This window comes from Bos taurus, chromosome 15, assembly GCF_002263795.3.
Source record: "Bos taurus isolate L1 Dominette 01449 registration number 42190680 breed Hereford chromosome 15, ARS-UCD2.0, whole genome shotgun sequence".
NCBI lineage: Eukaryota > Metazoa > Chordata > Mammalia > Artiodactyla > Bovidae > Bos > Bos taurus.
This window is the reverse complement of record NC_037342.1, coordinates 52,253,058-52,273,506: the sequence shown is the minus strand read 5'-3', so window position 1 is coordinate 52,273,506 and position 20,449 is coordinate 52,253,058. Positions and strand designations below refer to the sequence as shown.

At 55.0% G+C, this 20,449-nt stretch overlaps 1 protein-coding gene across 8 annotated transcripts in view; it reads left to right on the top strand.

Moving 5' to 3' along the window:
• The window catches only part of ARAP1 (ArfGAP with RhoGAP domain, ankyrin repeat and PH domain 1), a 61,723-nt gene that overhangs the window by 27,100 nt on the left and 14,174 nt on the right, over nt 1–20,449 (top strand). For all 8 annotated transcript variants that reach the window (XM_024975866.2, XM_024975862.2, XM_024975863.2 and 5 more), the window contains 13 exons: nt 8,115–8,284; nt 8,880–8,947; nt 9,520–9,650; nt 9,789–9,944; nt 10,470–10,539; nt 10,830–10,950; nt 11,367–11,569; nt 12,032–12,141; nt 14,495–14,694; nt 15,230–15,315; nt 16,509–16,691; nt 17,746–17,920; nt 19,084–19,218. In XM_024975866.2, the coding sequence (XP_024831634.1) occupies nt 8,115–8,284; nt 8,880–8,947; nt 9,520–9,650; nt 9,789–9,944; nt 10,470–10,539; nt 10,830–10,950; nt 11,367–11,569; nt 12,032–12,141; nt 14,495–14,694; nt 15,230–15,315; nt 16,509–16,691; nt 17,746–17,920; nt 19,084–19,218 (1,808 nt within the window). The remainder of the gene's footprint in view (nt 1–8,114; nt 8,285–8,879; nt 8,948–9,519; nt 9,651–9,788; nt 9,945–10,469; nt 10,540–10,829; nt 10,951–11,366; nt 11,570–12,031; nt 12,142–14,494; nt 14,695–15,229; nt 15,316–16,508; nt 16,692–17,745; nt 17,921–19,083; nt 19,219–20,449) is intronic.

Genomic DNA, 20,449 nt, shown 5'->3' with positions numbered 1-20,449 from the left:
TCTGTTTTTCTCCTGCCCTTTCTTTCCTTTTCTTCCCTCTCTCTTCCCCGCTTCTGCCCTGGGCTTTCCACATCTCCATCTCCCCCTAAGTGTCTCTCCTGGGTTTGTTGGTAGCCTCCGGAGCCTGTCTTCTGGGCTGCATGGACTGCTTCTCTGTGGGGTCTCTGCCCTAAAGCGATCTGGTACTGATCTCACTTCTGGCTCCTTGCACCCCGCTGAGAATTCCCTTTGGAGGCTTAGGTGACTTATCTCAGGGTTAAGTTCAAGGGTGTTGTAGCTCTGGAAGCTCGCCTATCCAAGCCCTCTTGCCCTCTCCCCTTCCAGGCAATAGGGAAACCTGCCAAGGGCTGACCCTTAGTTGATGTCTTCCTACCCCTTCTTCCAGGCCTGCTGGTGTGGTGGGTGTGCCTTTGTTACTGGGGGGATCTCCCCAGTTGCTGTAACCCCCAATGAACTCAGTAACCCTGTACTTGGGCCACTAGGGGCAAAGAGATTCCTCTAAGCAGATTCTGTCTGTGTGCCTGGCCCACCCCTGCACCCTCGGCTCATCTTTCCACAGGGCCCAGCAAACACCTGCACCTTCTCCTCTGGCCAGGCCAGCCCAGGGATGGGGGAGAGGGGCTAGTACAGTCGTGCACTCTCTGAAGGGTGAACTTCCTCCCCCCACTGCCTTCACAAGCCAGCACTGGGTCAGGCCTGGGAGGTGTGAAGAGCTGCTATGGGAGACCTAGGCCTCAGCCCTTTGCTGCCCACGACAGCAGGGTGCCCAACTGTGAGCTTAGAGGAGGGAGCAGTTGGGTGGACTTCCTGAAGGAGGAGGCGTGTCTTGAGCACAGAGTTGATGATTTGGGTCATCATGAGGATTAAATGAAAAAAAAAAAAGACTTCCAGGAGAATGCCTGGCACAAAGGGGATACTTAGCCAGTGGTAGTTATATTGTGCCAAGGAGATGTGCAAAGAGCTGGGTGAAACCTTGGTTTTAAAGGTGGGTGCCAGGTCAGTTGGGCACTGCTCTATGGAGGGATGGAGAGCTGCTGACCTCCAGTAGTCCGTATGTGAGTGGGGTGATGGTCATTCATTCACTCAAAACGCAGTCACCAAAACCCCCTCTGTGTTGGGTGATGCTGTGGCATGGAGAGGGCTTGGCCTGAGAGGACTCACAGCTTATGCAAAAGCTGAGAGGCGTCCAGCAGACATCACATCTAAGGAGTGAGACCCTGGGAAGGACTTTCTCCGCTGTGGCTTGGGCAGAAGTAAATAGAACAGAACCCGGAAAGTGCTAGAGGAGCTGAGCTTTGGGCCTCATGATGGAGAAGGAAGGACAAGGGCAGCCTTGGAGGCAGAAAAAAGCATAGGGCTAAGGCCTGGGCCCCGAGGAGGATGAGGAAGTGGGCAGTTGGGAAAGTCTGCCCTCGTGGGTAGAGGAGGTCAGGAGAGGAGGCCGACGTGTCCAAACCGTGGTCTGACCCTACCTCTTGGCGCTGCTGGTGCAAGTCCAGGGGCTGGTTTGGGCTGGGTCCCTCCAAGGCCTGTGTGACCCTTTAGGGAGAAGGTCCTGACTCAGGACTGGGTGTAGACCTGGGTCCTTGGTCCTCCGAGGTCAGCACAGTGAAGCAGACAATGACAGATAAAACTATATGAGTGCTCAGAAGTCTGAAGGCTAGAGAAGCCTCAAGGAGACCCCAACCCAGCCAGGGGTACGAAGGGAGGCACAAAGAGGAGGGGAAGGATGTATGACTTGCACCTTTGGAAGGAAAAGTAGGAGGTGGCCGGGCAGGGAGCTGTGTTCCTGGTGGAAGGAACAGTGTGGACAAAAGCCTGCAAGTCCGCATTTATGGAAAGCAGCTCAGCTCAGGATGGCTGGAGTGTGGGTGAGGGATGAGCTCCAGGCCAGCCTGAGATATTCAAACTGCCCCGTCCTGCATGCCGGCCCATCTGCCTGTGGGGTGACTGAGATCCAGGGCCACCCTGGAGGAGGGGCCATGAAGCAGGTTCCTGGTTCAGCCTGTGCAGCTGGGGCCTCCTGCAGGGTGGCCCTGTGGCCTCACCCAGCCACAGCCAGGGTGAGAAAATTGTGTTAATAACTTGTGACCATGGCTCTCTACTGGTTGTCAGCAAGCCAGGAAGCAGATCAGAGGGGAACGTGAGGCTTAGAGGTGAAGTGATATGCTTTGTAAGGACACAGACCAATGAGTGGTTTAGCTGGATTGGAGGCCCAGGGCTGCCTGGCTGCCAAGCTCTGCCTCTTACCTACCACATGTGACCACGTGTCTTGTTTCGTCCAGGATAGGCCCACTTGCACCTGTGCCCTGACATAGTTATTAATAGTGCCTCTTTGGGGACTTCCTGGTGGTCAAGTGGGTGAGATTCTACACTTGTCCACAATGCAGGGGGCACAGGTTTGATCTCTGGTCAGGGAACTAAGATCCCACATGCTGCAAAAAAAAAAAAGTGCCTCTTTTAACTCTTGGAAATGTTATCGTTTATATGATTAATTACATGGTCACCCTACTCCTCTGTTCTTACCCATTCTGTCTTGGGAGCCTCACATGTCCCCTAACCCATAGATATGTAAGGTTGGCTGTGTATATTTGCTGTAACCCAGTAAAACAAATCTCCTTAGGCTAAGGGCCCAGGCTGGGGTGGCCCCTGCCCTAGAGTGCCTAGCCTTGCTCTGGGCATAATGTGGAGAGCAGATAGGTCCTTATGCCACTTGGATAGAGAAGAAAGGGGCTGAAGGAGCAGAGGGGCCAGGAATGAGGGGCAGGAGGAGAGCAGCTCTGCGTGGGAGTCTCGGAGGCTGCCCAGAGGAGGCCTATTGAGCCATGTTCGGAGGTACAGACAGGTTTTCCACAAGCTGAGATGTAGGGAGAGGGCCGGGAGATGTAAGCAGGAAGAAGTGGTGTGAGCAGAGGCTTGGAGGCAGGGCTGCTGAGTCCATGCCCAGGCCTGGGACTGATCTTCTGGTCTTGTAGGGTCAGAGGTCAGTGGCAGCATCCCAGATGGGCTTCAGCTACAGATTGGAGCTGGGGCTGCTCTAAGCTGTACAGGCACTGAGTGGTCAGGACTCGCTGGTTTTCGGTCACTCTGTGGGCACTGCCCCGTCCCCCGGAATTTCCAACATCTGTGCCTTCCGGATGCCACTTCTCCTTTCCTGGGCTTGGCCCTGACTCAGCATGGCCCTGGTCCCCCGTGGCAGGCAGAGAGGGGGATCAGCTAGGAGGCTTCCTGGAAGAGATGTCTAGAATGAGATTGGGAGGCCCATGGGGTCCCCTTGCTCCGCTTTCTTGGCATACAACCCTTTTCCTACAAACACTTTGCTGGGAAAGGAGCCCTTAGCATCTGTTCTTCTCTCCCTTATCACTATGGTAACAGGGCCATCAGAAATGTGATCACATTTCCTTTTGGATGGAACATCAACTCAGAGCTGTCTGGATCCTGAGTTGTAGCCAGTGTGAGGAGGCAGATCTCAGAGAAGCCCTGGGATCCCGGCTGTGGCCTCGTTTGCTCCTGGTGGTTGAGTTTGCCACTGTGGTGCTGTACTTCCTGGGTGAACATCCTAGCTGTGGGACCAAGAACAAATTACTTCCTGTCTCTGTGTCTCAGTTTCCTCATCTGTAAAGTGGGGATAGCAAGAAGCCCTGCCTTAGGGAACCCTTGTGATGAGTAAATGAATGAATCCACTTAAAGCTCCTGGGAAAATATACATACACACACATACTTAATAAGAATTAAGTAATCCAGGTCTTCATTTATTAATCTGCTGAGTGCTGGGCACACAGTAGTGAAGAAGGAGGGTATGGCACTTCTCTTAAGGAAGCCACATTCTGGGGAGCCGGCCTCAGGAAGGGCAGGTCCCTCACAGGTGATCAGGATGGTGGTGGGGAAGGACTAGAGGCCAGAGATGAGAGGGCTGATGCTGCCTGGGTTCTGAGGATGCTCTGTTGCCATCAGCTTTGCCTCAGTGCTGGCTCTCATTCCTGGGGGAGGCAGGGAGCCAGGCCGACATAGCCCTGCTTGGCATTGGAAGGGCAGAGGCTGTCCCCCCTGCTCTGAGCACGTCTGATTGATCCTGACCCAACGTCTAAGAGCTCTGCTCTCAGCTGATCACAGGCCAGGCCTCCAAGGGCCCCTTCCTAGTAGAGTCTGGGAGACTGTGTGTGATCGTCTGCCCATGCCCTCGGGCCTGCCTTTTATTTGCTTCCCTCTTGACCCTATTGGCCAACCTGTCCACCTGCCTATCCACCCACCCGCCCATCCAACGTGCTCTTGTTGCTATCTCAGCCAGGCCCTGTACTAGGTGGGCTGTGGGGATAAAGAGTCAAGATCAAGGCTGCCCTTGCCCTAAAGAGATTCACGGTCACACGGGGGAGACAGCCTAGTACAGTGCTCATTGTAGGGGGAGTCTTCACAGGTCCAGCTAAACTCCTAGCCTAGGCCCACTTGGCATCAGATTCTCTGAGAAGCATAGAGAGGGAAGACCTGGCCACCAGGACAGCAGTGGGTCTACCTCTGCTGGAGGGTCTTCCTGGCAGTCACTGCCGCCGTCCACACAGCTGTCTGGGAGCCATTCTCTGTGGTCTTCCAGGGGGCAGCTTGGGGGTGGGGGATGAGACTCACAGTGGACAAGTGTGGGAGCCACCCTGGCTTGGAGACCTCTTGCTCCAAGGAGCCAATATGTCTTCTAGCAACCTAGCAAGTGTGGCTTCAGGTCCTTTGCACAGGCTGTGCCCAGTAACAAGCCACCACACTCTGGGAAGCCCAGAGCTTCAGCTTCTCCCCCAGATCAAGAGATCACTTAGAGTTTCTCCCAGTCCAGGTGCAGTTCGGCACTCAAGCCACTCTTGCCAAAGATAGTGTCCCCTGGGAGCGTGGCTGACATACCACCTTTACCAGGTTTCTAGGGAGAAAGAGTTTTGTCCATTCTTTACCTACGGAGAAGAAGACGATAGGGTTCAGGGTGATGTAGAAGTAGCCACTGCGCGTCCTAAGAAGCATCCAGACTCTGGCATCAGAGTTCAGGTCTGGCTTAGATGCTAGCACAGTACCTGGCACAAAGGAAGGCGTTACTACAAATCGGGTTACTTGGAATAATTCACCTAAAAGCTCATCACAGAGGATAACATGCGCAGGGCCTAGGGGAGCAGGAAGGAGGGGTCAGGAAAGACTTTGAGAAAAGGGGCATTGAGTGAGAAGTTAAAGGATGAGTAGATCTCAGTGCAAAGAAATAGAGGAAAACAATACAATGGGAAAGACTAGAGATCTCTTCAAAAATTAGAGATACCAAGGAAACATTTCATGCAAAGATGGGCACAATAAAGGACAGAAATGATATGGACCTAACAGAAGAAGATATTAGGAAGAGGTGGCAAGAATACACAGAAGAACTGTACAAAAAATGTCTTCACCACCCAGATAATCACGATGGTATGATCACTTACCTGGAGCCATACATCCTGGAATGCAAAGTCAAATGGGCCTTAGGAAGCATCACTACGAACAAAGCTAGCGGAGGTGATGGGATTCCAGTTGAGCTACTTCAAATCTTAAAAGATGATGTTGTGAAACTGCTGCACTCAATATGCCAGCAAATTTGGAAAAGTTAGCAATGGCCACAGGACTGGAAAAGGTCAGCTTTCGTTCCAATCCCAAAGAAAGGCAATGCCAAAGAATGTTCAAACTACCGCACAATTGCACTCATCTCAATTGTTAGTAAAATAATGCTCAAAATCCTCCAGGCCAGGCTTCAACAGTACGTGAACCGTGAACGTCCAGATGTTCAAGCTGGTTTTCGAGAAGGCAGAGGAACCAGAGATCAAATTGCCAACATCTGTTGGATCATCGAAAAAGCAAGAGAGGTCCAGAAAAACATCTATTTCTGCTTTGTTGACTATGCCAAAGCCTTTGACTGTGTGGATCACAACAAACTGTGGAAGATTCTTAAAGAGATGGGAAAACCAGACCACCTGACCTGCCTCCTGAGAAATCTGTATGCAGGTCAGGAAGCAACAGTTAGAATTAGACATGGAAGAACAGACTGGTTCCAAATTGGTAAAGGAGTACATCAAGCTGTATATTGTCACCCTGCTTATTTAACTTATATGTAGAGTGCATCATGAGAAACACTGGGCTGGAAGAAGCACAAGCTGGAATCAAGATTGCTGGGAGAAATATCAGTAACCTCATGTGCAGATGACACCACCCTTATAGCAGAAAGCAAAGAAGAACTAAAGAGCCTCTTGATGAAAGTGAAAGAGGAGAGTGAAAAAGTTGGCTTAAAACTCAACATTCAGGAAACAAAGATCATGGCATCTGGTCCCATCACTTCATGGCAAATAGATGGGGAAACAGTGATAGCCTTTATTTTTGGGGGCTCCAAAATCACTGCAGATGGTGACTACAGCCATGAAATTAAAAAGACACTCCTTGGAAGAAAAGTTATGACCAACCTAGACAGCATGTTAAAAAGCAGAGACATTACTTTGCCAACAAAGGTCCGTCTAGTCAAAGCTGTGGTTTTTCCAGTAGTCATGTGTGGATGTGAGAGTTGAACTATAAAGAAAGCTGAGCGCCGAAGAATTGATGCTTTTGAACTGTGGTGTTGAATAAGACTCTTGAGAGCCCCTTGGACTGCCCCTTGGACTGAAAGGAGATCAAACCAGTCCATCCTAAAGGAAATTAGTCCTGAATATTCATTGGAAGAACTGATGCTAAAGCTGAAACTCCAGTACTTTGTCCACCTGATGCGAAGAACTGACTCATTTGAAAAGACCCTGATGCTGGGAAAGATTGAAGGCAGGAGGAGAAGGGGATGACAGAGGATGAGATGGTTGGATGGCATCACCGACTCAATGGACATGAGTTTGAGTAAACTCTGGGAGTTGGTGTTGGATAGGGAGGCCTGGCATGCTGCAGTCCATGGGGTCTCAAAGAGTTGGACATGACTGAGCAACTGAACTGAACTGAGATCTCTGATCAGAGACCAGGGAGCAAGGTATTCCTGGAGGAAGCAAGAGCAGGAGCCAAGGCCTGACATTGTGTTCATGCCCAGCCCTTCCTTGCTTTCTTGGTGGTCACACACTCTCAGCCACTGCCAGGGACACTGGGCAGTAGAGAGGCTGAGGTCAGCGGTGGGGAAAGTGGCCCACTGCTCGGGTGCTCCTTCTCAGCCCCTGCTGGACGCTGGCAGAGATGGCAGTTGGTGCCAGGCTTCCAGGGCTCAGGCAACTGATCCGGCTGGTGGTCTCTGCCACAATGGTTTGGTAGTCCTCAGTTCACCAGAGAAGAAACTGAGGCTCAGAAAAGCTAGGTGCTTGCCTCAGGGCACACAGGAACTGAGACCGAGGCAAGGCTCAAACCCATGTCTCTGATGCTGAAGCCCTTTGGAGACACTCAGCCTGCAGGGAGCAGTGTGATCTGTGCTGAGACAGACAGACAGACAGGAGCCTAGTGGCTTTGGGAGCCCAGGTCTTGGAGTCTGGAGGGCTTCCTGGGGCAGGGGTAGCAGAGATAAGAAGCAGGGAGTGTGGTGGGTTCAGATGAGTTTGAGGGATCTGAGGGACCTAGAGGACGATGAATATCCAAGACAAGAAAGAAGGTGGTCGTGAGCCAGAGATCCACGACTTGTTGCCTCAGGACTTGGTTTCTGAGGCTCTGGTCTGTGCCCTTGGCCTCGATGCCCATTTCAGTCTTGTCTCGTCCATTCTCAGACAAACGCCTTCTTCATAAAAGCTCAGGTCCAACCTTCCCTGATTCCCTAGGCTGGGAAGCAAACTGCCTCCCACCCCCTTCTAGTCTTCAGCCCTCTTTTAGAGTGGAGACCCAGTAGGTACGTGTGGCTAAAGGTTAGCACTTCGGGGCCAGTTGACCCTGCCCAGCAGTGCAGGGCTAGCTCATGAAGCCAAGGAAGGCACCTGCTTTGGGGAGCCTGGAGGGTTTGGGCAGGAGAGTGAGGCAAGGCAGGCTTATCTCTGAGTGTGTGGAATGAATGAGTTGTGCCGCAGCTCAGGGGAGCTTGGGGCTCGATGAGTTTTAGTCCTGGCCCTGTTGCAGTGTTGCTGACTCAGTGACTCAGCCACACTGAGGTTGATGCCCAACTTTTGGTCTGTTCCCAGCCTTCCCTCCAAGGAAGAGGAGGTACTATCACCACCATCACCGCCCCCTCCCCAACTGGAGCCTGCGGAGCCCCTGGCCACTTTCCCCAGGGGGCCTCCTCAGCCCCTGTCTGCACCTTGCAGCCCCCCAGAGGTCCCTCCGAAGCCCCACCGCCTGCCCCCGGAGTTTGGTAAGTGCTGTAATGCAGCATGGGACTTGGGGCGGGTAGCCTGGGTTCAGGGCTGAAGAGTCTATAAGGATGCAAGGATCACACTCCCCTTTGTCCTGGGCCCTGCCTCTGACCCGCTGTGTGGCCCTGGACAGGTAAGCATCCTTCCCTTCAGCCTCTGAATGGAGACAGCACCCAGCTCTCTAACCGACTGGCTGTTAGGTGGGGACAGATGGCAGACTTCTTGAGTTACTCATGGTTTAAAGTCTAGGACTATTTTCCATGGTCATGGGCAGTTTGCTTTTCCTTGGCTTGTCCACTTTTCTTGAGTCTCGATTCTTGGTTTTGTGTTGTTTTTTTTTTTTAACCTTTTTAGGAGAGTCCCTGCCCTGACCCCCGAGCTTACTGCCTAGTTAGACCTCCCTGTGGCGGCCTGGCCTCTCCTTCGGCAACCCCCTAATTCTGTCCTGTGAAGCCTCGAGAGTATAAATAGCACTTCCTGTCCCTTGTGTCTTGTTTTGAAAGCCAAGCCAGAGTCGGGGCAGGGGTCACTCATGGGCTGGGGGAGGCCTGGTTTCCTTGCCTCTGAGTCTCTCCCACCCGTCTACCTCCCCAGATGACTCTGACTACGATGAGGTCCCAGAGGAGGGGCCGAGGGCCCCAGCTGCCGTGATGACCAAGAAGGTAGGGCAGGCGGTGGTTAGGGTTTAGGCTGTCTGCCTGTCAGCATGGAGGGTGGGCCACCCGCTGCCTTTCCGACCCTGGGGACCACCTGATAGAGAGTGGGCAGCCGACTCCCTGGAGAGTTCCCTTCCTCTTCTCTGTCCAGCTGTGCAAGGGACTGGGGACTCTGGTTTGTGGCTCCTGATCTAGTCTTAAGCTACATCTTGGATGGCTGTGTGACCCCCTCTTTCCCTCTCTTTTGGGGTATCTGTCCCTGTGTTTGTCTGTTTCACTTTCTGTGTCCCTGTCTCTCTTGAGTGTCTTAACTTTCCATCCATGTCTTTATCTCTTTATCTTTTTGTCTTTGTCTCTGACCTGGGCCTCTGCCTGCACTGGTTTTCTCTGTCTATGTGACCCCATCTCCTTGGGTCCCTGGGTAGTCTGCCGGGGGCTGGGGAGGAGAGGTGGGTGAGGAAACAGAAGTGCCGAGTTGTGTGGGCACTGGGCCTGGACAAGAGGGGGGTGTGGCAGCCCTTGGTGGTGTGATCTCGGGCTTGAAGGAGAGCGTGACACTGAGTGGGTCTGGGGGGCAGGAGGAGCCCCCTGCGAGTCAAGTCCCACGGGCCGTGCGTGTGGCCAGTCTGCTGAGCGAAGGGGAGGACCTGTCTGGAGATGACCAAGGGGATGAAGATGAGGATGACTATGCCTACGAGCGTGTCCCCAAGTAAGTGTCCACTCCTCTAGGGTTGTTCTCCCAACTCGCCACCCTCCTTCCCCACGCCCAGCCTGTTCTCTCCATCTCCGCCCCAGCCCTGTGGGAGTCCCCACTCTGGCCCCCTCATCCCCTCTCTTCTCCCCACAGTGGTGACTGGCACACCAGCAGCCTGAGCTCATCTTTGCCCAGCAGCCTCCTGACCCCTGAGCTTCCCCCGCACCCCATGGACGGGCTGCCCGTGGGCCCCACACCCACCCCACTGGTCATCAAGGCTGGCTGGCTGGACAAGAACCCCCCGCAGGGGTGAGTGAGGCCTGTTGGGTCGTGCTGGTGCTCTGCATGGGATGGGCTTAGTCTAGTATATTTAGTATCACGGGTCGGAAAACCAGAAGGGACAAGGTTATTTGAGCAGGTCTCCCTCTAGGTAGACTGTAACTGCCTATCATCCCCACCAGATTCATGTATTATTACCCTTAAAACTGGGAAGTCCTTTTCCTGGTGGTCCAGTGGGCAAAACTCTGTGCTCCTAAAGCAGTGGGGACAGGTTCAACCCATGGTCAGGGAACTTAAGAATCCCCCAGGCTGCATGGCATGGCCAAAAACAAAACAAGAAAAACTCCGAGAAGTCCTACTTTGAGTCCGATTTCATTCACTCTTGCTATAGGTAAAGTCCATTTTCTTCTCCATGATCATTTGGGATCCTTCCTGCCTTCGATCTGGCTGTTTCTAACTTTGTATGTGACTGCCACAGGGGGCTAGGGTGATCTTGGAACTGCTCCCTAATTCCCAGTCCTTTGCTCTGTTGTTGTTCTGTGTCTCCCTCTCCAGATCTTACATCTATCAGAAGCGATGGGTGAGACTGGATGCCAATCACCTGCGATACTTTGATAGTAACAAGGTGAGGCCTGTTAGTCCCTGACGTGACCCTGCTCCAGCCTGAACCATGATACCTACCAGAGTCCCTGCCTAGATGAGTCCTCACCAGAGCTCTACTCCGACTCCATGGACTGTGTTCTCCTGGCCCATTGACCAGCCGTGGCCTTGGCCCGGGTTGGTATAGCGACTGTCACTGACCACCTGTGGGAGATGGGACTGCTACCTTCATTTCAGCAGAGGTTGAGGGGGTCACAGAGGGGCTGGGCCTCTGTGGTCCTCACCCCCCCAGTCTGGCTCCTCTCTCTCCCCTAGGATGCCTACTCAAAGCGCTTTGTCCCCGTGGCCTGCATCTCCAGAGTGGCTGCCATTGGGGACCAAAAGTTCGAAGTGATCACGAACAACCGGACCTTTGCCTTCCGGGCAGAGAGTGATGGTAGGGAGTGGGGTGGAGAGAAGACTGGCAGTTTGGCCTGAGAAGTTGGGGAGGAGAACCAGGGAACATCTGCTCCCCCCATATCAGACCCAGAGAGGAGTCAACCCTCTATGAAGTAGAGGAGGGGAGGGCCCTCTCTGACCAGCTTTGTGCTTGAGACACCACTGAGTCCTCAGCACCACACATCCCCATTTCAGGGGATACAGGCTCGGAGAGGCCAAGGGCCTTGCCCACCCTCAGTGGCACAGCTGGGATCGGAGCCTGAGCTGGTCCACATCAGAGAACTTGGAGATGAACAGAGACAGGAGGGCTGGTCTGGGTGGGCTTTCTGGCAGTTGTGTTGCCTGAGGAGCTTGGAGTGGGGAACCCCGAGGAAACCCCTGCCTGTGTGAGCTCAGGCTTCCTTTTGCCCGCAGCGGAGCGGAAGGAGTGGATGCAGGCCCTGCAGCAGGCGGTGGCTGAGCAGCGTGCCCGGGCCCGCGTGTCTAGTGCTTACCCATTGGGTGTTCAAGGCTCAGAGCCCCATGACCATGCTGGCAGCCTGGAGCTACGTGGCTTCAAGAATAAACTCTATGTGGCCGTGGTCGGGGACAAAGTTGAGCTTTACAAGAATCTGGAGGTGTGACTGGTCTGCCAGGCTGCTGAACCTTTCCCTTGTCCCCTGCCCACCAAGTCCCTTAGTCGCGCCTTTCACCCACCCGGTCCTTCAGCCACAGCCCTCCGCCCTGGTCCCTCAGGCCCACCTACTTGGTCCTCAGCTCTCCCCTTGCCCTTTCCCTCTTCTCCTGACTCAGCCCTTTGCCTGCCGCCTCATCCTGCCGCTTGTTCTGACCCCTTCTCCCACCTGGTCCCTGAGCGTTACCCTCCCATCACCACCCTGGCTCTTGTACTGCCTATTTATTGCAACATGGCCTCTGATCAAGGTCTGTTTACTCATGCCCAGATTCCTGAGCCCTCCCTTACCTCCTTCCTGGGCACTTTCTAGTCCCTAAAGTCCCACTTCCCCTTCCTCTCTCCCCTGTCCCTGGGTCTTGCGCCCCACCCCCCAGCCTTGCCCTCACCCTTTCCCACCTACTACCAGGAGTACCGCCTGGGCATCGGCATCACCTTCATTGACATGAGTGTGGGCAACGTGAAGGAAGCGGCCGACCGGCGCAGCTTCGACCTCACCACCCCCTACCGCATCTTCAGGTGAGCCTCCCACCCCTTGCTCACCTGCATCCTCACTCCCTGATCGTATGTTCTTCTTGCATGTGGAGGAAGCTGCCCGTGCTTCTGGGTTCCTTTTCTCCCCTCTCTTCCCAGCCCTGCGCACCTTGCTGGGCCTTGCCCTTCCCTTGCTGACCTGCTCTGATCCCTTCCAAGAAGTCTCACATCCACCCCCCCGCCCCCAGTCCATCACTGTCTCCCCTTCCCTGCCACACTGCTCGTGTATGGACTTCTGCGCCGCCCACTCACCCTGCTGTCCCCAGCAGCCTGCCCTGCTCCCCTCACAGGTGCTTGTCTGTCACTGACAGTGGCTTGAGATCCAAGGCTGCTCCTCATTCCCTGTCTCGTGCCCATCCTGTGTGCTGCTCCCTGAGCCTCCAAGACTCTACCAGCTTGGTTTCCTCTGATCTCAGCTGCCCATCAGTGATCTGTCTCTGTTCTCCATCCTCTCCCTGGAGAAAATTGCCCACTCACAGACCTTCAGTCACCTCCTCTGAGGTTCTGTGCCGTGCCTGGATTCAAATGCTTTGTATCAGTCAGCTCAGCTGCCGTGATAGAATACCACAAACCCCAGATCTTAAACAACAGGTTCATTTTCTCACAGTTCTGGAGGCTGGAAGTCCAAGGTCAAGATGCTGTCAGGGTTAGTTTCTGGCGAGGCCTCTCTTCCTGGCTTATAGGTGGCTTCCTCCTCCTCCCTGGGTCCTCAAAGGCCTTTCCTCTGTGCACATAGAGAGAGGGATGTCTGGTGTCTCTTCCTCTCTTTATAAAGTAGCCAGTCTTGTCGGCTCAGAGCCCTGCTCTTACAACGTCACTTAACCTTAATTACCTCCCTTAGTGGCCCTATTTCCAGATGCAGTCACACTGAGGTTTGAGGCTTCAACCTCTGAACTTCAGGGGACACAATCAGTATAATATCCTGGGCCCATCACTGGGTCACTGTGTGACCTGGACACATCATGTGACCACTCTGTGCCTCAGTTTCCTTCTCTGTGAGCAGGATCACGGCCGTCTCTGTAAAGCCATTATTGACACAGCATCACCATCCCTCCACATTGTCTTTTTTGTCCTTAGTCAGATCTTCGCTGCCTCCGGTGGCTCTTTCTCCTGAACTCTAGATCTGCATGTCTAATAGTTCTGTGGACATTCCCCGCTTAGTCCCTCCTCAGCTCACTGCTCCTCCCTGGCCCCCGTCTCCACCCACGGGGACCCTGCCTCTCCTGCTCACTGCTGGGCAGACCTGTCATCACCCCTCCCTTCCTTCCATCACGTTTCACCTCTGTGTGGCCCCTCTCCTGCAGGCCCTAGGCCTGTGGGCCTTCTGGCCTGGCTCCTGCTTCCTCACCCTTTGGCTGTCTATCTGTGACCACCAGAGGGTTCTTTTTCTTTTTTGAAAGCCAAGTTTGCATTTGTTCATTTCTTACATTCGTAGTCATCTTTGGTTGACATCTGTGGCCAGAGATTCTTTGCCATCCTCCTTAACCGCCACGTGACTAGTGGACACTTCCTCTGGAGTTTTCCTTTCCTGTCAGTTTTACAGAGCCTTGCCCATTTCTCTAGTTCCTTGTTGTCATGAACTTTAATTCAGTTGATTTGGTATTCAGCACCAAGGGCCTCCACCAGCCTGACACACGTGGGCTCACAGTCAGATGTAAGTACACAGAGATGGGCTTAGCACTTGGCTAAAGCCTTGGCATTTTGCAGATTCAGTACACTAGGATTTAATGGATGAGGGTGGTCTTCACACCTCTCGTGTTGACGTGTTGGCATCTATTCCATCTCCAGCAGCAGTACCTGCCTTGGCCATGGCAGTGGGTTACGGGTGAACTGAATCTTGAGTGCACACGTGAGACTTGGTGGCAATAGGGAAGGAGCAGAGGGAAAAGATCTCTGTACCCCCTGAAACCTGCTGCTGCTTCTGTGTTGTCCTCCGGGTGCACTTTGACCTCCTCTGCAGCCCGCTCTGTCTGTCAGCTTCTTTTCTGCCAGTACGCCCACTGGAATGCCCTGTGTACCCTCATGTCCCTTTGCACGTGCTGTTCCCTCTGTCTTGAACACCTTTCCACCTCTTCACCTCACCACCCCTCTCATCTGTCAGGTCTTAGGCCCCATTTCTTCCCAGCATCACTTTCTACTCCCTGGGTGGGGCCGAGGTTGTGGGGTCCCTGTTGCTGTCCATGCCTATCCTCCCCAGGGGCCCTGGGCACCTCCCTCTTCTGACTGTCAGCTCTCAATGCATGGTTACCACCACTTCATGCTGTGCCCCCTCAGGCTGCCCCCAATCTCGCTGGGCCCCTTTCCCAACCAGTCCCCCACCCCACTCCTGTGTCCCCAGCTTCTCAGCCGAATCGGAGCTGGAGAAGGAGCAGTGGCTGGAGGCCATGCAGGGAGCCATCGCCGAGGCCCTGTCCACCTCGGAGGTGGCCGAGCGCATCTGGGCCATGGCCCCCAACAGGTTCTGTGCTGACTGCGGGGCTGCCCAGCCTGACTGGGCCTCCATCAATCTCTGTGTTGTCATCTGTAAGCGCTGTGCAGGTATGAAGCGAGCAGGGTGCCAGGCCAGGGCAAGACAGGGCTGGGGTGTCCAGAAGGCAGGTGGTCTGTCTGGCTGGAGGGGCTGGAGCGAAGGCAGTGTCAGAGAGCATCATTGATGAAGTGGCGCTTATGTGTAGAGCCTTTCCCACCATGATTAACCTGCATGGCAGGGATTCAGCTTCTCATGTACCATGGGGACTCTGAGGCACAGAAAAGGAAAAGGGCTTCTTCAGGGTCCCCTGGCAAGTAAGTGAGTCTGGATTTGAGCCCAGGCCTGTTGGAATCCAGCACCCCAGTCACATCAGAGGAGCGGAAGTAGGCTAGGTCAGGCAGGGCTTTGCAGGCAGAGGCGGAAGCTAGTGTTTTCATCCACAGGGGGATGGAACTGTGTGCGAACTGCAGGCCTAGCCCTGGGGTCCTGCCCAAGGCCTCTCCCTGACTGCCCCCATGAGCCCTGAGGTGTGGTGGGGGAAGGGGGCTGCTCCTGTAAAGCAGAGGGCCCCCCGATGACCATGTGTCTGGCCTTCTGCTGCAGGAGAGCACCGTGGCCTGGGCGCTGGTATCTCCAAGGTGCGGAGCCTGAAGATGGACAGGAAGGTGTGGACGGAAACACTCATCGAGGTGGGGAGCCAGCTGTGTTTGGGGTCTGCCCCCCTTGGCTGTTGCCTGGGTCTCCCACCCATTTCCCCCCACCTCACCAGCCCCAGTGCCTTGGAGCTAAAGAGACCTTTGGGATCATCTAGTAGGTGGAGTTTGGAGCAAGTTGATTTTTGGCAAAGTTAGCAAACTGGTTGGTGAGCTAAGAATGTTTTTACAATTTTAAAGGTTGCTAAAAAAGAAGAAGAAGAAGAAAAAGAATATGTCACAGAGACTATCCTGCAAAGCCTAAAATATTTACTTCATTTTATCTCTACTCACGTGTGCCAGTGGGTCTGAGTCTGTCCTTTTGGGGGATACTCACACATGTACATTTGTGCCTGTGTGCTTGGGGTTGCCAGGTACTGATATGTATGATAGTCACAGGGGAAAACCTGCAAAAGGAGGCTGGGCCAGGGCCCGACCACACACCACCCTCCTTACTGCCCCAGCCAAGCTGCAGACTCCAGAGCAGTTTGGGTGTCATATCCCCTGTGACTTAGGGTTAGAACCCCAGTTTACAGAGGATACTGAGACACAGGGAGAGAAAATGACTTTCCCGGAATCACAATGTGAGTCAGTGGCTGGGACTGCTTCTGCTTTGTTCTCTGCTCTGACTCCAGCACCCCACGCAGCACCTGGCAAGCAGGCAAGCTGGGGGCCCCAGGAAATAGCTGTGGCACAAGCGATGAGCACAGTGAAAGAATGCATACCCTGAGTGTCGGAGCCCTGCGAAATCTGCCCTTACCCCTCTTCCTCTGAGCCCAGAGAGGAATGTCAGGGACAGGAGATGTTTCCATAATCCCTGTCCACCCAGTTGGCTGACAGGCTAGGCCCCCACCAGCTGTGATAGTCTTAGGAACGCAGAGTTCCAGATGTGGGACTAGGTGGGGAGATAGCAAGGCACCCAACCAGGCACCCAACCTGGGCCTCCACCTGTTAGACTGTCTGTCTCTGGTCCCATAACTGAGCTGAGGGGCTGGGCTCAGGCCCAGCGTTAGTGAGGGAGCACCCAGGGCCACCAGCAGGCCAGGCTGTCCCCTCAGCTTCCCTGATGGGAGAGTGGGCGGATGGCCTGGCTCTTCCAGCCCCTCACTTAACAACCTCAAAACCAAGGCTTTGCTAGGCATGGGCCCCAGCTGTACGTTGCCCTTCTGACCTCTTTCCTGCACCCACAGCTCTTCTTACAGCTGGGCAATGCTGCCGGGAACCACTTCTGGGCAGCCAACGTGCCCCCCAGTGAGGCCCTGCAGCCCAACAGCAGCCCCAGTGCCCGGCGGTGCCACCTCGAAGCCAAATACCGCGAGGGCAAGTACCGCCGTTACCACCCACTCTTTGGCAACCAGGAGGAGCTGGACAAGGTCAGGGCACTGGGCCCGTGAGGCCCCCTGAAACCACCCGCGTTACTCATGCCCCCATCATTCCTCACTCTGTCTCAGCCCAGCTTTCCCACTAGCTCAGAGTGAGGAGCGGTCCTGTAGGGAAACTGACGCCCAGACGGCAGAAGGACACTGCCTAAGCCACAGGGACAGTTGGGCCAAAGCAAGGAGGAGCCAGGCCTGACCCTTGGGCCAAGGCCACGTCCTCAGCATCTGTCTGCCTCCCTCCCCCCGATTCCTCTGTCTCCGCACCCCATCCTGCTCCTTCTGAATCCTGCCAAAAGGAGTGAACTTGATGGGGATGCTATTTCCTGTCAGGCTCATGAAAAACAGCTGGCTGCTCCGACCCGCCCCCCCATCCACACCCCACTCAAGATGAGGCCCCTCATGGGCCCCCAAGCTCCAGCAGACCGGGAGCCAAGCCCTGTCCCTGGTCTGGCTTGGCCTGAGTGGGAGGTAACCGCCTCTGAAGCAGGGGGGTGCCACTTGTGACCTCTGGTCAACCTTCAGCCCTTCCCCCAAGTAGCCCCACCCAGTCAGGCTGAGTCCGGTTAGAAGCCCAGTGGGAGCCAGGCCTCCACCTCCCAGGAACCCAGGCGTTCAGCCCCCAGCCCAGCCCAGTCTAGCCGCCAGCCAGGAGGGGCGGCAACTCCCATTGGTTGGGAGGGATGGGCAGGCGGTGAGGAATTCAAATGTGGGAGGAATGCGCTACAAAGCACCCCCCCTGCCCTTCCTCAAGGCAGAGGGAGCTTGAGATCCTCTAGAGAACAGGCCTGGTGGCTGACGGTCCCAGGGGGCTGTCGGCAGGGTGAGGCCTGGATGGCTAGAACCCCTAAGGGGATGCCCCTCCCCGCTCGCTCCCTTTGCCCTTTCTTTTCTCCTCTTGTCAGTCTTCCTCCCTTGCTTCTCTTTCACTCTGAGGGTGGGCCCTTGACCTGGGTGGCTCCTTCCTCTTCCTCCCTCGCCCCTGCATGACACTGTCCCACTGGCCCCTCGCTCCGGCTCGGCCTGACCCTCCCCCCCGCCCTTCTTCCAGGCCCTGTGTGCCGCAGTCACCACCTCAGACCTGGCTGAGACCCAGGCACTCCTGGGCTGTGGGGCTGGGGTCAACTGCTTCTCAGGGGACCCCAAGGCCCCCACGCCCCTGGCTCTTGCCGAGCAGGCGGGACAGACACTGCAGATGGAATTCCTTCGGAACAACCGGACCACAGGTGAGTGGGACTGTTCACCTCAAGGGATGGCACCTCCCTGCTGCCAGGCTCAGGCCCTTGGGAGGGGATGGATGCTGGTTGTTGGGTGCCAGTGGAGGGGTATCGCCCAACTTGAGCTGTCACTGCAGCTTTTCCAGGGGTCCTGGTGCAACAGTGTGTGTATGACATTTACATGACTTTTGGGCATTTGTGCCTCTGGCTTCCCCTTCATACACGTGTCTCTTTGTGTTTCTGTCTCTGCATCTCTCTTTATGTGTTTGTGGATCCCTCCCTGGCCCACAGTGTGGGACCTCTGGGCAGCGTCCATGAGCCCGGGTCTGTGTGTCTCTGAGCTGCTGTGGCTTTGCTTCCTTGCACCTGGGGGTGTTGAGGGCCTCAGGGTTTGTGTGTGTGTGTGTGCAGAGCGTGTCTGTGTTGCTGTGTATGTGGGGGGTGTACTGCATTTCCTGTGTGCAGAGGGACTCACCCGGGCAGCCCTGTCTGCCGCTCTCTGGGTGGGGCTCTGTTGCAGTTGGGTTGGGTCCCATTTGGCTCCCAGTCTCGGGGTAGCTGAGAAGCGGGTGGTGGGGGTGAGCGTCGCTGGTCATGGCCCAGTACTAGCCTCTGGGGCTACATCGTAGGACCAAGGGTGGAGCCCGGCGGCCAGGACTGGGCTCAGGGCCATGGGTGGGTGGGGCGCACTGGGCTGGAGGGAGCCCAGGTGTCCGGGAAGGCACAGGAGACCACCCAGCTGGCTTGGGCTTTGGGACCGCTGGGAGCAGGGCTGGAGCCAGGCTGCTTCCTTAGGCTTTGCATTGTCTGAGACAAGCTCCCTCTGGGGATTGTTAGAGAGTTTGCTCCAGGCCCCCCTCATTCTAGTGTGCTGGCCCTGTGCTTCCAACAGGAAGAGCTGGGCTGGAGAGTCAGGGAAGCTCCCTGGAAGGAGAGGTACTGGACCCAGGCCTTGTGAGTGGGACGGAATTTACACAAAGTGGGAAAGGTGGAGAAAGGTTTAGGCAAAATCCGGAATGCGGCAGTAGGAGCCCAAGGGTGCTAGTCAGGGAGCAGTGCTAGGGAGCAGGGGTGGGTGAGTTGAGTGCCAGCTTAAATACCCAGTCCAGGTGGGGGTGAGAGGGGACTCCCTTGGATAGTGACCAGCCACTCTTTCCCTCCCTTCCCCAAAGAGGCACCTCGGCTGGATTCAGTGAGGCCCCTGGAAAAGCACTACTCGGTTATCCTGCCAACTGTGAGCCACAGCAGCTTCGTCTACAAGACTGCTTCTGCAGGGAAGCTGCTGCAGGACCGCCGGGCTCGGGAAGGTGGGTGCCAGGACCCCGCCCTGGCCATGGCATTCTGGCATGGTGGCAGAGCCAGAGAAGCCAGAGCTGGCCAGGCTGGGGGACCCCCTGAGGGTGCCGAGTGCACTCTGGTCTAGTCACCCTGCAGGGTGTCCTGGGTGTGGTCTTGGGTATACAGTGAGTGCTTAATAAATGGGCTGATCCGGTGAGAGTGGAGCATGGCACTGCAGAGTGAGTCACTTCCAGAGTTTCCTTGAGCTCAAAGAAGCCCTTTATTGAGCACCTACCAGGTGTGGGCCCTGTGCTGGGGCAGCTGGTATTTGGAGTACTTGGATGTTGGGAAGTTTAAAGACTGAGCTTAAAGGTCTGTCATCTCTCTCCTTAGCCTTCCGTTTGCTCCCATCTCTGAGTACATTCTGAGTACAGTCCTTATTACCAATGCCTGCAAGGATGCGCACATCGGCTGCCCCACCCCATTAACTTGCTGACTCCTCTCCAGCTTTACTGGCCTCCTTGCTGCTTCTTAAACACACACACTCACCAGACCCTTTGTACTTGTGGTTCCCTCTGCCCAAAGTGTGTTTCCCTAAATATCTGCATGGTTAGTCCCTTACTTAAAAAGAGACCTCTTTCAGTGTCACTCCGTGAAGACTTTATTCCCAGCCACTTAATCCAAAATAGCAAGCCCTTCTTACCCTACTTGCACACTACTTACCTGACCTTAATTTGTCTATTTCTGAGTCTGTTTATGGTTCTCTGTGGGCCTGTGTGCTGCAGGGCCACAGGATGAGGAATGACTGAGGCAGGGCGGGAAGGACTGAAGGAAGCTCAGCCTGAGAGGCAGCCTCTGGGGCACACCGCCCTCAGAGGGCAAATGTCATGTCCTCCTAGACAGGATGAGAGACTCTGCTGTGTGAGCACTGTTGAGGCCGTTGCTCACTGCATCCCTCAGCACCCCCAGAGGAAGCTCTCCAACTCCCAAACAGATTTCTTGAGAACTCTGTGCAGCTCACCACCTCACTGCCTCTGGGGCACTGCCCCTAGTCTATTTCCCTCTGCTCGGCAATATCATTTATGTAACTGCCTGACTCATCCTTTTTTTTTTTTGCCGTGGATGCCAGGAAGCTCTGAGCCTATGTGATGCTCAGTGCTATGAATTCTACGAGCCTGCGTGACCTTGACAGTCTGTATTTTTTCCTGCTTTCCTGGTCCAGACTCCCATTTCTGTTCCTTTATGGGATCGTGTCAGTCT